Source organism: Grampus griseus, assembly GCF_964374135.1.
Source record: "Grampus griseus genome assembly, chromosome: 8".
Classification (NCBI taxonomy): domain Eukaryota; kingdom Metazoa; phylum Chordata; class Mammalia; order Artiodactyla; family Delphinidae; genus Grampus; species Grampus griseus.
Genome location: NC_139002.1, coordinates 19486152 through 19500313, shown reverse-complemented (window position 1 = coordinate 19500313; position 14162 = coordinate 19486152). Strand labels below are relative to the sequence as shown.

At 50.2% G+C, this 14162-nt stretch overlaps 1 protein-coding gene across 2 annotated transcripts in view; it reads left to right on the top strand.

Annotated features, from left to right (window-relative positions):
- The window catches only part of TTC12 (tetratricopeptide repeat domain 12), a 46423-nt gene extending 42199 nt beyond the window's left edge, over window positions 1-4224 (top strand). For both annotated transcript variants that reach the window (XM_082661175.1, XM_082661174.1), the window contains 4 exons: window positions 507-608; window positions 1939-2038; window positions 2896-3121; window positions 4139-4224. In XM_082661175.1, coding sequence (XP_082517301.1) covers window positions 507-608; window positions 1939-2038; window positions 2896-3121; window positions 4139-4214 — 504 coding nt within the window. In that variant the 3' untranslated portion in view covers window positions 4215-4224. The remainder of the gene's footprint in view (window positions 1-506; window positions 609-1938; window positions 2039-2895; window positions 3122-4138) is intronic.
- The last annotated feature ends 9938 nt before the right edge of the window (window positions 4225-14162 follow it).

Here is a 14162-nt window from a genome sequence, read left to right as displayed (position 1 = left end):
GCCAAGGGTTGAACGCTGGTCCTGTGTGAAGCTGGAATAAGCTGGGCCTCTGTGCACCCGGGGGCAATGTTGGCGGCCCTTAGAATTGCCTACTCAGCAGCTTTATTATAAAGGACAGTACTTGACTTGCTATCAATTCCTTGGCCATTGTATTTTTAAAGTCAAGGTATTATTTTGCATCTAATATTAATGATTGTTTTTGCCTCACCAAACTACTCGTTGACTTTAAAAGGTCATCAGCATTTTAAGAAAAAAATTTCCATTGAGGTATAGTGGGTGTACAATATTATATATTTCAGGTGTACAACACAGTGATTCACTATTTTTAAAGGTTATGCTCCACGTATAGTTACGATAAAATATTGGCTATATTCCCTACGCTGTACAGTATATCCTTGTAGCTAATTTATTGTATACAAGGTAGTTTGTGGCCTTAACCCCCTGCCCCTTTCTTGCCCCTCCCCACTTAGGAACGTTTAATCAGCCTTTCTTTCTGCTTCACTCAGAGAGCTGCTGGCGTTCTTAGCCGCACCCTTGTTTCCTCTCCGAAAATTGTTGAGGAGGCCCTCAGAGCGGGAGTGGTGAAGAAAATGGTTAAATTCCTGAAGGTAAAATAACTTCATTGGTTACAACCTCCTGAATTTCCGGGAGTGTCATATTTTATTTGGGGAACAGAACTAAGGAGGGCTTTGTTCAGTTAAGGTTCTTCTATTTCCCCCCTGCTAGCTTCTAACCTTCTCGAATAGAGATTCCCTTCTGCCTGTCCACCCAGACTCTGCTCTGACCAGCAGTGTAAGATTGTTGAACAAATACTTGTTCATTAGATGCATCCGTAAAAGCTGCTTACCACTTAAACCTCACTTTAAAAACGTATGGCCTCTGTCCTCGAAAAAGATGGTCTGAGTGGCTTCAACAAGGTTTCTCAGGTCCCGGTTTTGTTCATGGTTTCCTGCTCATGACGCTTTATCCAGTTACCTGGAGAAGGTTGGAGATAACTCCATTTATGAGATATGTAGGCTGCAGAGTAACCGTGTGGCTTTTAAAAGGATGTTCAGATTTTCCCCGCAATAGGAGTGCAGTGAATCTATGTGAGTTAGTACAAGAGTTAACTAGATTCTCCTGAAGGGGGAGGTGAGTTACTAGGTTGCATCTCTGGGTCCCGCCAGCGATGCATGTGTCCAGTGAGGTTCACTACCCCACGTTACTGTGGTGACCCCACGGGAGACTTACTCCTAAAACCCAGGCTGAGTGGCACCAGGAAGCGTGCTCTGTCGGGGGGCTGCTTCTGGGGCAGGGGGGATACTGAGGGGCAGCGTGGTGGGTGTGAGTTTAGGCAGCCACGTGGATGATGGCCGTCATTCACTCTGTATAACTCTTGCACACCCACCGGAACCTGCTGGTTGCATGCACACACATGTGCGTTATGCACGCCTTCACACACACATGCATTTTAAAGACCCCACATGGGGTGATTTTAAGGGTTATGATTCGACAGTTGTCACCCCTTAAAATGATCTAGGTTCGTAATGTTCTCCATGCAGACCTGTCAGCCTGACAGCCTTCTCAAGTCAACCCTCATTCTCAAACGGTGAAATGACAAGGGAGGGCCTTTTCCTCCCTTTTTGGTATATCTGCCAGTCGACAGCACCATTCTGTTCTCAGCCACTCACTCCTAAGCCTTCCACAGGTAATTACTCAGGTGTACATGACAGGCCTACATTCATAGCGGGAGTGAGGGCCACGTTAGGGAGGATGTGAGTGGCACTGCATCCCAGCAGGGACCAGGCCCACTCGCCAGGAAGCACACTCTATTGTCAGCAGAGCTCTGGCTCAGAAGTCTAGGAAGCCACGAGCACAATCACAGCTGCTCACTGTGGTTTCTGGCTGAGAGCAACCGTGGCATTGATTTTCTTTTCCTAATTTCACTCTGAAATCTAGGCAGGAGGCCAGACTGCGTCACGTTATGCGGTAAAGATACTTGCCATCTGCACTAATAGTTATCACGCAGCACGAGAAGAGCTGATAAGACTGGATAAAAGTAAGTGATAGTTGCTTTAAGTGGAGCCTACATTAACCCAGAGGTTAATCAAGCCGTGAAGCTGCAAAGGGAGCTGCTGGTGAGGAGGGAGGAAAGACTGAGGATGATGCGTCACCCCCGCCCCGGACTCAGGCAGTGTGTATGAAGATGACGTCACCTCACCTCCAGCTCTGAAAGCTCTCAATTAGCATTCGGCCGCGCACAGGTACCACATCCTTGCTGGAAGACTCAGCTGGGAAACAGCTCAAAGATAACAGAATCAAAGCTGGGAGCTACCTCCCCACTCCAAGTAAACTGGGATTGTTTGTAAAGCATTCTGCTTAGACTGACCTAACACGGGTGCTCTTCCTTCCCAGGGGAAACACCTTAGTGACCAAGGAGAATGGGAGAGGCTGAGCCTGTCTTTAGTCTAGTCACTGCCCTGTCATGCGGGGCAGGGGTCCTGCTAACGCTCTCCTTCCCACCTCCTCTGGGCCGCACAGGCGTGAACGGGGTTCCCCACTGAGTGGGGGGCAGGAACCTTTCCTGTAGAACCTGTTCCTGGCCCCACAGGTACAGGGTGCCAGCCCATGGCCTCCCACTCAGGTGGGGGCTGTCGGGTGGAGCTGAGAGCTTCAGATTGGGGATGTAGAGAGAACAGACCTGTCTGATGCATAGCCTGCATTCCCGGGACAACTGAGTCCTGCCAGGCTCTGCCCCGGGCTCCTGAGGTCCCTCAGAGACACAGCCAGGAGCCAGAGAGCTTCAGAGCACTCAATAGGGATTTGCCGAGTAAGTGACATGTCCATCCACTGCCACCTCCCTGTGCCCCCCATGTTCCACTGCCAGCCTCCTGCTTGTTCTCCTCCACCCTGTAGAGCTCGGTGTCCTGATGCAGCTGCTGGGCTCGGAGGATGAGATTCTGGTGGGCAACGCCACCCTCTGCCTGGGGAACTGCATGGAGGTGCCGCACGTGGCCTCGTCCCTGCTGACCACGGACATCGTGCTGGTCTTGCTGAAGCTCGCGGGCGGCGATGCTCAGAAGACGGCCGTGCAGCTGAACGCGGGCATCGCCCTGGGGAAGCTGTGCACGGCCGAGCCCAGGTGCACGGCGCGGCAGGGAGCCCAGCTGCTTCTGTGGAGGGTGCCCCCCACCCCCAGGGCACTGGGGAGAGCTCAGGCTGCAGCCGGAGAGGGAACCTGGTTATGGGACAGGGATCTTTCCGGGCACCGACGGCCGTCGTCTTCTGTCTGCTCCATTCCCGCAGTCTCCTCCAGCCACTCCTCTCTCCACCCCTCCTCCCTCGCACACCATCTCCCCTTCTCTCTGTCTCCTTTCTCTCTCCTCTGCTCTCCAGAAACAGACCTCCCCGACTTCATTTTTTTTTTTTTTTTTTTTTTGCTTGGGACCTAAGCGTATGGGAGAATGTCCTGTAGGGTAAATTCTTACGCTGGAGAAAACAGACGAGGTTGGGGAGCGGCATGATTAAGACCACCCAACAGGCTTGGACAGGAGCCTGCGCTTGATCTGGGTATCGCGCCTCTCTCAGCCCAGGCTTCCGCCCCGCTCTGCCCCGATCTGAGCCGCTGGAACGCCTGGTCCTCACGTTCCTGGAAGGTGCCCACCTGTGGCTGAGCGTGGTGCCCTGGCACAGGAGGGGGCGCCTTCCATGGTGGGGAGGGCCTCTGGCCTGCCTGCTTCCTTCTCGCACAGGCTCCCCCTCCCACCCCTCCTCTGAATGAGAGGGTGGGCCTGGATGACGTCTACGGTCTTTTCGAGTTCTGTCTGATTGTTCAAATGGAAGGAATGGATAAAATCTTTCTTCTACAGAAAGCAAAGCACATCAGCTAGGATGGGCTTGCTGTGGCAACCTGCTGGGGAGCTCCCAAGAGCAGGTCCCGCAGGTCCCTGTCACATCTGCCACTCACACGGCGAGTGTCGCCGTGTTTTGTGGGCCTCCTGAGGGTCTCCCCACTTTGATCTTTAGGGCTCCCCACGGCAACAGCAGCTGCCCTGTCCTGATTTCCCAGCCGGCTTCTGCCTGAGGGGGGATGCCTCTGGGGGCCAGGTGTCTGCACCCTGGCATTTATGTCCTGGAGTTTGTGTTTTGATTATGACAGGTTTGCTGCTGTACTGAGAGAGCTTCACGGGATGGAGATCCTCAACTCTACCATGAAGTACGTGGACAATTCTTGAGAGACGTGGCGTCCGTGTGAGCTCTGGCTTGCTCCTGTGCCAATAAAGACTTTCTGAATATCCACTCCAGACCTGAATACTGATCTTCAGAGTGCTCGCCTGTTGGTTTCACTGGTCACAAAACTTCCCCCAGACTCTGGGAAGCAGCGGTTCTAGATAGGAACTAGGTTCCGCCTAACGCCCCACCTGCCCCTCTTGCTGTTTTCTGCTGGCAACATGCTGGAAGCATCAGGTTTCTCAGGAGCGGCGTTTTGGCCTCTGTTTTCCAGCTCTGAAGTGCCAAGACACAGCTGCAGCGGCGTCTGCGTGGTGAGCCTCCTCAGGCCTGGCTGTGGCGCACGGTCTTGAATTCAGTGGGTTGAGTGGTGGGTGTGGCTCCCCAGCAGGGAGTTCTGTAGGGTCCAGGGGAGTCAGTCCTGGAAGCATCACCCGCTGCCTTCCTCCGCCCCATGCAAGGATGTTGTGACCCCCCCCTTCCCTTAAATTGTCTTCTGCTTCCAGTGCCAGAGCAGTGGGGGATCCGTTTCTGTCCTGAACTCTCACAAATACAGACATAATCTATTTCTCTAACCCACCTTGCTCTTCCACCCCACCCCCGAAAGGCACTGCTCCCTTGCAGTTGCCCTCAGTCCACTCTGAAAATGACAGGGTCTCCTTTGGACCCCAAGTCCCTAAGCAAAAAGTCCAATAAGTGCCACCACTCTTCCACTTCTCAGTACCATCACTTGACTGTTTTAGGGTAGGAGGCGGGACCTGCACGGTAGAGTGAATGCCAAGTGTCCCAGACCAAAGTTCCCAAGGCCTGTGGTCCTACTTACCCTGCTACCTGGCAGCTGTGTGACTTTGGGCAAGACACTCAACCTCTCTGAGCTTTGGTTGCTGCTTTTGGAAAGGCTAGAGTAATACCTGTCCAACCTATCTCCAACATTACTGTGAAGATTGAATGAAGTTTTGGAGGTAAAGCCACGAGGAACTGCAAAATGCTACACAAATATAAGAGATTTCTAGGCTCCATCTTGAGATTGAGGGGGTTGACTTTGATGTCATCTGCATTAAATTTAAGGCGGCTGGGAAAAGGTAAGCACACGTCCTTTAAGGAATCAGAACTGGATGTTTTTGGACCATGTAAGAAAGGAAATCCTCCTCCTGAGAGATTTTTTTCAACAAATGGGTCTTCGCAAGTGTGATAGCCCTTGGAAACCAAGAGAGAGAATTGTCACTTTGTGGGACTGGAAGGAAATCAGTAGCCCTGAGAGTCTCACTCTGGGATCGGGCTCACTGGAGTACTCTGTGTTGGTGCCCTACGGTCCCTGGGTGGCAGGCAAGTGACAGGCCACATTAGAGAGGCTGGGACTTGCCCACTCAGTCCCATCATGCGAACAAACACACTTCAAGAGGCTACTGAATTGCAGAGGGAGATGGCTTGGTGCTAACTAGAGCACAGAGAAGAAAATTAGAGGCTGCAAAATTTGCTGGTTTTGGAGAGATTCAGTGGAGCTTTAAAAATGGAAAAGCCTGCCTGTGTACGTAGCCAGCAGGCTTGTCTCCTCCGATTTGAAGTTCAGACCCCTCCTTCTCCCTCTCTTTGGCTGCACTCCTCCTCCGCGGCTCATGAAAATGGCTATTATACATGTAATCTCTTCCCCGAAGAGTGGGGAAAGCCAAATTATATTATTAGCTTTGCCTCGGAGAGCCTGCCAAGGGCAGCCATCCCTCTGCTTCGGAGGAGGGTCTGGCTGCACCCGAGGAGTGCCCTCCTCTCGCAGGTGGAGAGAGATGTTTACACACTGGTGTCTCCGTCTCGCTGCGGAGCCAACCCGCCCTAGCCTCGTCACCTCTGACACATGCTACCATACAGGGCTCCCAGGCAGCCTGGAAGAAACTACCTACGTGTTGAAGAAGGGACTCCTCTCCTCGTGACTGGAGCCCCTGCACCTCCTAACCACCCTCAGGATCGTTGCTTATTCCGAGAAGGTGGTCTGTTGGTTCCACGGGCGGTGGGATTGTCCATCCTAAAGAGATGTGACCGAGATGGAACTTAATAACCATCCTGAAGCCACAGCAGAGGTGTCAGGTCACGGATGGTGAACACCTGTCCTAGATTAGGTGACACCGGCTCTTCTACAGGGCAGCAAGGCAGGAGTGAGGTTAGATACTGGGAGGAAAGGGTAGGACATGCTGTTGTAGGCACTTTCCTGAGGATCTGTTAGGACAAGACCTTCCTGGCTTGGAGAACCAAAGGAAGAGAGTGCCACCTGAAGTATCCTGAGGCCAGGTGACGTTTACTCCTCATGACTTTTTTCAGCAAAAGTTCTCATTTTCTAAATGCCTTGAAAATACGGGCTCTTCAGAGGGCCCAGTAAGCGGAGAGAGTATTTGGAGGTGAGGAAAACATTTACAAGTCACTCCCTTTCCCAAGGCGAGAGGCTCTTGGTCCTCCTGGGCGGCGACTGGCCAGCCTGTTCTGCACCAGGCACTGTAACAAGTGCCTGAAGATCCAGCCCATATAAGCCTCACGAAGACCCAGCGGGGTGGGCATTAGCTCCACTTCACGGGTAAAGAAACTAAAATGTGAAGACAGTAAGTACTTCTTACCCAGGATCACCTAGCAGGTAGGTTGGGGAGTCAGAATTTGACCCCAGCCTGGATTTTAACACCTTCTACATTAAAAACATACCTCCACTTACTCAACGTGGTTTGAAGGAAGATTATCTAGTTTCTCCAAACCTCAGTTTCCTCTCTGTCAAATGGGAGGAACGGTCCCTACTTACAGAGTTCTTGGGTTTGGATATAACATATATGCAGTGCCTCGCACAGGTGACTGGAAGAGCAAAGGCATTTCCTTAAGAGTGACTATTATTTTGAAGCCTGAAATTACCGTGATCACGTTATCTGCCGCCTTCCACCCTCACCAATCTGCACATCCTCCTAGGTACTCGTCTCAAGGCAGGCAAGCAGCTGTGTGGCACTTATGTTTGCTCTTCTCTGCCTCCTATGCCTGACGGCAAACATGAGGATCCCTCCAGACTCGGCTGCCGACCTGCCTTCTTATACTACCTCGGAGGCAGGGAGGTCTGAAAGCCCCAGGGTGGGGCAGGGTGGGGTTCTGAGTAGAGATCACCGCAGCTCAGCGGTGCTCCTTGCCAGCAGCAGTGTGACTGGGGCCTTCCAAGGCCTGGGGCCGAGCTGCATTTACGCCAGCAGGACCCAGTGTACAGTGGGCTGGGAGCCCTATGCAGGAAGGGCCACAGGTGCTGGGATCAGTGCCCCCAAGTCCCCTCCCCAAACAGATGCTCCCTGTCACTTCCTATTTGACCTCAGTTTAGAATCAAGAAAACCTATTGATTCCAAGGACTGTGCCTGCGGTACCCACTCATCAGGATATTGAGAGTTCTTTTTCCCTCAAGCCCAAGCCCTGAGTGCCCTGGAAAGGAGGTGTGGGTCACAGAAGGACCCACAAGGGACAGCTCCCACTCCTGTTGCTGCTGCCATGTGCCAGGGAAGAGCTGGGCTTCTGTGATCTGAAGCCTGCTGGATGACATTCTATTTTAACAAGACCTCAAATTTGATCTCCATTTCAAGAAGGGGAAATGAAGAATGGGTTCTCCCTGGAGCCTGTCTGCCCCTTGGTCTGATTTGGCCCTGAGGCCAGGATCCCACTTCTCTGGCAGCTCCCTGGTCTCAGCTCTGGCCGGGGGCGGGGAGAGGGCCTTGGGCGCCAGCTGGGCGTGGGAGCAGTGACTGCTGATGCGCCCTGACAGCCACCCCCGCCTCAGGTCGGCCCAGTTCCACCCCCGCCTCAGGGCGGCCCAGTTCCGGAGAGGGACTCCCGTCCCCTCGTGAGTGTGGCTGTCTGCCCGCTGTGCCTGACTGCGCTCAGCCTGAACATTCCTCCCCGTCACATGTCTGTTGGTCTCCAGCTTCACACTTGCGCTTTTAATCTTCAGCAGCTCTATCTGCTCATTTAGATCCCTCACGTCCCCTCAAGCCACAAGTCCACCCAGACACACGCACACACAGGCAGACTTCACGTGTCTGCATCCGAGAGATGAACTTCCATGTAAAATGGATGAGTTCACACGCAATGGGGATGTAGGCTAGATCAAAGGCACGGCAAGAGAGTGAGAAATGTTGGAATGAGTGATGAGGACAAAGGTTCCTAGAATGTCCAAGCTGAAAATAATTCAGGGACCATCTACTCCACTATCAGCTTTATTGGAAGCCATCTGATTTCAATTGCTAAATACAATTCACTGCTCAAAAATGTGTCACCCAGCCCACCCTCCCCCATTTTACAAATAAGGAAATCAAGATTCCAAAAGGCCAGGTGAGCCGTCCTCCATGTATGAGAGGCCTCTGAACCAAGGTGCAGAGAAGGGCAGGGACCCAAGGGGGCCACTGGGAAGCAGTAAATGCAGCGGCCGGAGTGCAAGTGCCCCGCATACTGATGCCTGGTTTCAAAGCCCAGCTTCACCTCTTACAATTTCATACCTTCAATTGCCTTGTCTGTAAAAAGTGGGGGAGGTATGACAGCTATTCATGGGTTTATGGTAAGGATTAAATGAGATGATTTCTGTAAAGTTCTCAGCATCATGCTGGGCATACAGTAAGCCCTCGGGAAATGGTAGCTACTACTGTTGTCATTATATTGGAGTCAGCTGCCTCTGTAGATGCCCCCTCTCTGTGCCTGTGTGTATATGAATAAAGGGGTGAAAAGAATGCTTTTTCAATTTTCTGAAATTTTGCTGATAAAGCATTCACATTTTTTCACTTAAACTACTGTAAGATTTATATATATTCCTTACACTGGATATGAGTAAGAGCCATGATTCATAAGTTTTAGGTACAATTTAAAATAAGCATATCTTTTATTACCAAAATTACACATGGCCTTAGCACATGACCCATCCAGGGTGATCTCACTGAGTCTTGGAGTTGGCTTAGTTTTAGGGTCATATTCTGGTACTGTTACCAAACCAAACTTGGGTCCACCCGCCTGCACACAGTAAAGCCAATCTACTGACACTGGGTTGTGGTGGAGGAAAGTGCAGCGTTTATTGCAGGTGCCAAGCAAGGAGTCCAGGCTGCTCATGCTCAAAAGACCCAAACTCCCCAGTGGTTTTCAGGCAAAGGTTTTTAAAGACAGGGTGAGGGAGCGGGGGGATTGTGAGGTTCATGATCAACTCATGGACATTCTTCTGATTGGTTGGTGGTGAGGTAATCGGAATCAACATCATCAACCTTCTGGTTCCAACCAGTCTGGGGTCTACCTGCTTGTGGTCAGCATGCAGTTAACCTCTTCCACCTGGAAGGGATTTCAGTCTCTGTAAAACAGCTCAAAGGATATGGCTCAGAATATGGCCTCAGAGGAGGAACTAAAGGTCCTTGACTTTGTTTAATGGCTAAACTATTATTATTTTGTCTTGCTTGACTGTTTTCTTTTCTTCATTTTCTCACTTTTCTGATTAAATTTATTCTTTGGAAATCAGGGAAGGCCTAGGAGGCTAAAGTTTTTCTACAGACAAGAGGCAGGCAGAGGACATGGGTGGGGGGGGGGGTCTTTCCCAGGAAGGTCCCATAGGGTCCTGCTGGGTTACAGGACTGACCCTGGCTCCCACGTCTTTGTGGTTCATCATGGTGCTCCAGCACCTCCAGGAAGCCTGAGGAAGATTTGCTGAGTGGCAGTGCCCCACCATGCCCTCTTTTCTCTTAGGCCAGCTCCCCAATGTGTTCTGTCTGCATATATTCTGCTCATTCCCATCCTCTTGATTCTGCTTCTGCTGTTCCCCCAACTCAAAAGACCTTCATCCCTTTCCTTAAATCTTACACATCCTCAAAGCCCTGACGTAATAAAAATGGCAGGTACCTTTCATTAAATGCTTACTAGGTTTCAGATCCTGGCTAATGAGGTGGGCACTATAATTATTCTCTCTTTACAGGGAGGAAACTAAGGCATGGAGGGGTGAAGCAACTTGTGGAAGATCGGTCCCTGAAACTGAGTCCCCCTAAGTCTGAGTTCCTCTGCTGAGTTTATGATTAACCTTTCTATCCAACACTTTACTCCTTTCCTTTTCCTGAATCTGTTCCCCTCAAGATTGAGGAGTATCAAAGAAAAGGGGGAATTGAACAAACCCCTGTGTCCCTGTCCTTTGAAGTTAAAGGCTTTTGATTTAGTCTCCCAGGCCTCCCTTGAGTCTCAAAAGGCTGGCTCAAGAGTTAATGACTAGGAAATGTGAAGATGTAGAAACAAAGGGCAGCTGTTGGGCTGGAAAACTGGTAACAATTTAGACTATAAATCCACCACACAGCAGAACCACTGAACTCCCAGTTCCCTGAAAGATACAGACAAAGGCCTGACACACGTTCCTAAGTTGTTTTTACAGGAAGCAGACCCCACCAGATGGAAACTGCTGACTGCAGGCACAGACCCCAGACTGGTTGAAACCAGAAGGTTGATGATGCTTGAAACTTCACCTTGATGCCAAACAATCCGGGAATTGTGCGCAAGCCGATCGCTCACCCTGCAGCCTCCTCCCTCACACTGCCTTTAAAACCCCTTCTCTGAAATCCATTGGGGAGTTCAGGTTTTTGAGCACGAGCTGCCCATTCTCCTTTCTTGGCACCCTGCAATAAAGTCTGTACTTTCCTTCACTACAATCCAATTGTCAGTAGATTCACACTCAGGTGAGTGGACCCAAGTTTGTTTTGGTAACACCCTGGGTCCTTCCAGGCACTCATACATTTGTGCCAAGCCCTTTCCAGCCCACACTTTTTTGTCCTTCCTCTGAATTTCTGTCTCAGTGTGCTGCACTTTTAAATACTTCGATGTGAAATTCTTGTCTGTGTCTTTATTTTTTCTCTACAACTAGAATGTAAATTCTAGTTGGAGGACCTGGAAGATTTCTCCCATGAGAAGTCTTGTGAACAAGAAAAAGAGAGTTAGGCATAAATAGAAGGCGTTTAATAACCTTATTCAAAGGCTATGTCATCTGGAGGGCACATCCTTGAGTATGTGCTTGGCTCTGTCCTCAAGAGCATGTGGGTGAGTCACCAGTAGTGACAGTGGCTTCCCTCTCAGTCATGACATTATCTTGTCTGGATCCCAAGCCACTGGGTCCCCCACTCCTCAGAGGAGTATGTGGCTGCTGCACATTTCTTCATCATAATATCCACAGGACATGGAATGAGATGGTCCCCCTTTGTGTTTCCTCTTGTTACCAAGTCCAAGCTCATACTTCTCTCCACATGACAGGCCAATAAATTAGAGATGAGGTGTTGGGGCAAGGAATAAGGACTTTATTTGGAAATCCAGCAGACTGAGAAGACGGTGGACTAGTGTCCCAAAGAACCATTTTGCCCAGCTTTGGATGTTAGTTTCTCTTATGGAACAAAGAGGAGGAGGTGAGGAAGTAAAGTTTAAAAGGCAGTAAGTTGTTGCCATTATTTCCTGGTTCCAGTCAGACTCTGGTGGGGGTGTGTTAATTTCTTCTTTCCTGCAGCCATTCCTGGGTGGGCCTGGTCAGGATGTTTCCTGTGAACTAAACAAAGGTATTTTAGCTCAATGCTCGGGCATGGGAGGCAGGGTTCCCAGAGATTATGTATACTTTAAGTTATTGGCAACATCCCTTTAGTGGTTAACTTGTCTCAAAAACAATAGAATACAAAGATTAAACTAAAAGGAACAGATCCAATATGGAGTCAGATATGTTCTTCCCTGTTACGCTCTGGGCAAATGGAAGCCAGAGCCTTATTGAAAAGTCCCACCCAGCAGTCCTGGTGTCTCAAGCAGAGGCTTCAGCCCTGCCGTCTGTTTCCTGTGGCAGGAAAATAATAGCCTCACACAGGGAAGTACTTTTAACTTCTTTAAAGGGCTTTCAGGTCATTGCTCTCATTTCATGTGTACAATACCCCTGTCAGGTAGGTATTATTATTTCCCATTTGAAGCTAAGGAAAGAGAAGCCCAGAAATTCAATGTCTTGTCCAGAATTTCCCGAGGAAACCATGGCTGGGCCGGAACCAGAATCTGGCCTTTCCCTTGAACCTTGTTGCCCACCACCCAGCCCTGCCTCCCCTCTCATTCATTGTCGGCCCCAAACTATGGCAACAGTGAAGCAGCAGTTCTTCCCCCTGAGCATGTGGGAAGAATGAAACTCTAACCCCTTTAAGGTTTTATCTGAAAGCCTTGCTAATCCATCAGCAGTCTGTTAGATAGCAGCTTAAATCTCCCCACCACTAAGGAGTACCCTCCCAACGGATTCCCAAACACATTAGAGGAGGTGTGAGGTGGCATGAGCGCGGAAGCTGGGGCACTTTCTCTGAGAAATGGAGGTGCTCAGATTTCCAGACACTGCTGTCCCCTCTCAGACAGGGTGGGGGAGCCCAGGGTCTGTCCAAGCAACTCCTCAGCCAAGGTCACTTAAATGACAGATTGATCCTGAAAAGCTCCTCGTTGATCCTGAATAAGCCCCTTATTCATTCAGTGAGCACCTACTATGTGCCAAGCACCGTGCTGGATACTGTAAAATGACTCTGGGTGAAATGGATGATATTTCCTCATCCACTGCTATGATACTTATAGCAGGGCAGTATCAGGGTGACAAACAAGTCAGACACAAGCAAAAACTCTCCTTGGAGCTATTGTGATCTTGACCTCTGATCCATTCACCTGACCTCAAGGATTAGAGGAACATCCACTGAGGGCAAGGATCCTCCAAACCCCAGCCCTTGGATGACAGGAGTTATCACTCCAAAGTCCAGGTATGGCAAGGTGCCTGGTGTCCTTCAAGCAAAAGGAAACATTTAGAAGACTTCAGACTGCTGTGGGAGTGCTCTCAGTATTACAGTTTATAAATGGAGGGATCATATGTCTGATGAAACAGTTCCTCTCCTATATGGTCTTTATTCCTACTGAACTCAGCTGTGACTTTTTCTCCCAAGGGCAGTTTGGAAGTGCATCAGGAGAAATGTGGTCTTCCCTCTTTACCCAATCAGTGGAAGGCACTGACCCCCTCTGAGCACCAGTGAATAAACTCTGATAACTAGAGCTAGACTTGGTCTCACCTTTCCCTTAGATGTTTGCTGGGGACAACCTCCTCCATGAAAGTGCTACGTGTTTAGGATCTCTAGTCCTTGTTGGACCACGCATCTGAGGCTCTGGATCATTAAAAATGCAATTTAAAAAAAAGGACCTTTTTTTTTTTTTTTCTTCTCAGAACTGGCGGAATCATATTCAGGTCAGGAACTGAAGCAGGAATGGTGTTTTTGAAATAAAGACTTTCAAATAGTTGGGCTGTTTGCTGCTGTAACCAGAGTCATTGAGAAAAGAAGATCAGCATCTGCAGGGGTGGCCAGGGAACACTGTGTGTTCAGCAGCAGGAGGCCAAACAAGGTGGCCCCAGTGGGTTCTTCCTGAAGGCACTCTGGGACCAGACTGGACCAAGAGCCTGAGGCCCAGCTCTGCCCTAGTCATGTTTATGAGCTCAGACTGACCAGCTCCCTTCTCTGGGTCAGGACCTTTGACTTGCTATTTCCTTGTAGACTGGACAGTTGATTTGCTTGCCCAGCACCCATTCCCCCTGTTGTACAAATGACACCTCAGTCTTCCTTGCGGAACCACTCCTCCCCATGCGTGGACCACATGATTTAGATGGAGCTGATTTGTTTGTTTGTTTGTTTGTTTGTTTGCGGTACGTGGGCCTCTCACTGTTGTGGCCTCTCCCGTCGTGGAGCACAGGCTCTGGACGCGCAGGCTCAGCGGCCATGGCTCACGGTCCCAGCCACTCCGCGGCATGTGAGATCTTCCCAGACCGGGGCACGAACCCATGCGCCCTGCATCGGCAGGCGGACTCTCAACCACTGCGCCACCAGGGAAGCCCTAGATGGAGTTGATTTTAACCCTGGTTCCAGAGATGGGTGTGGAATGTAAGCCAATCATAGCATTGTACATCC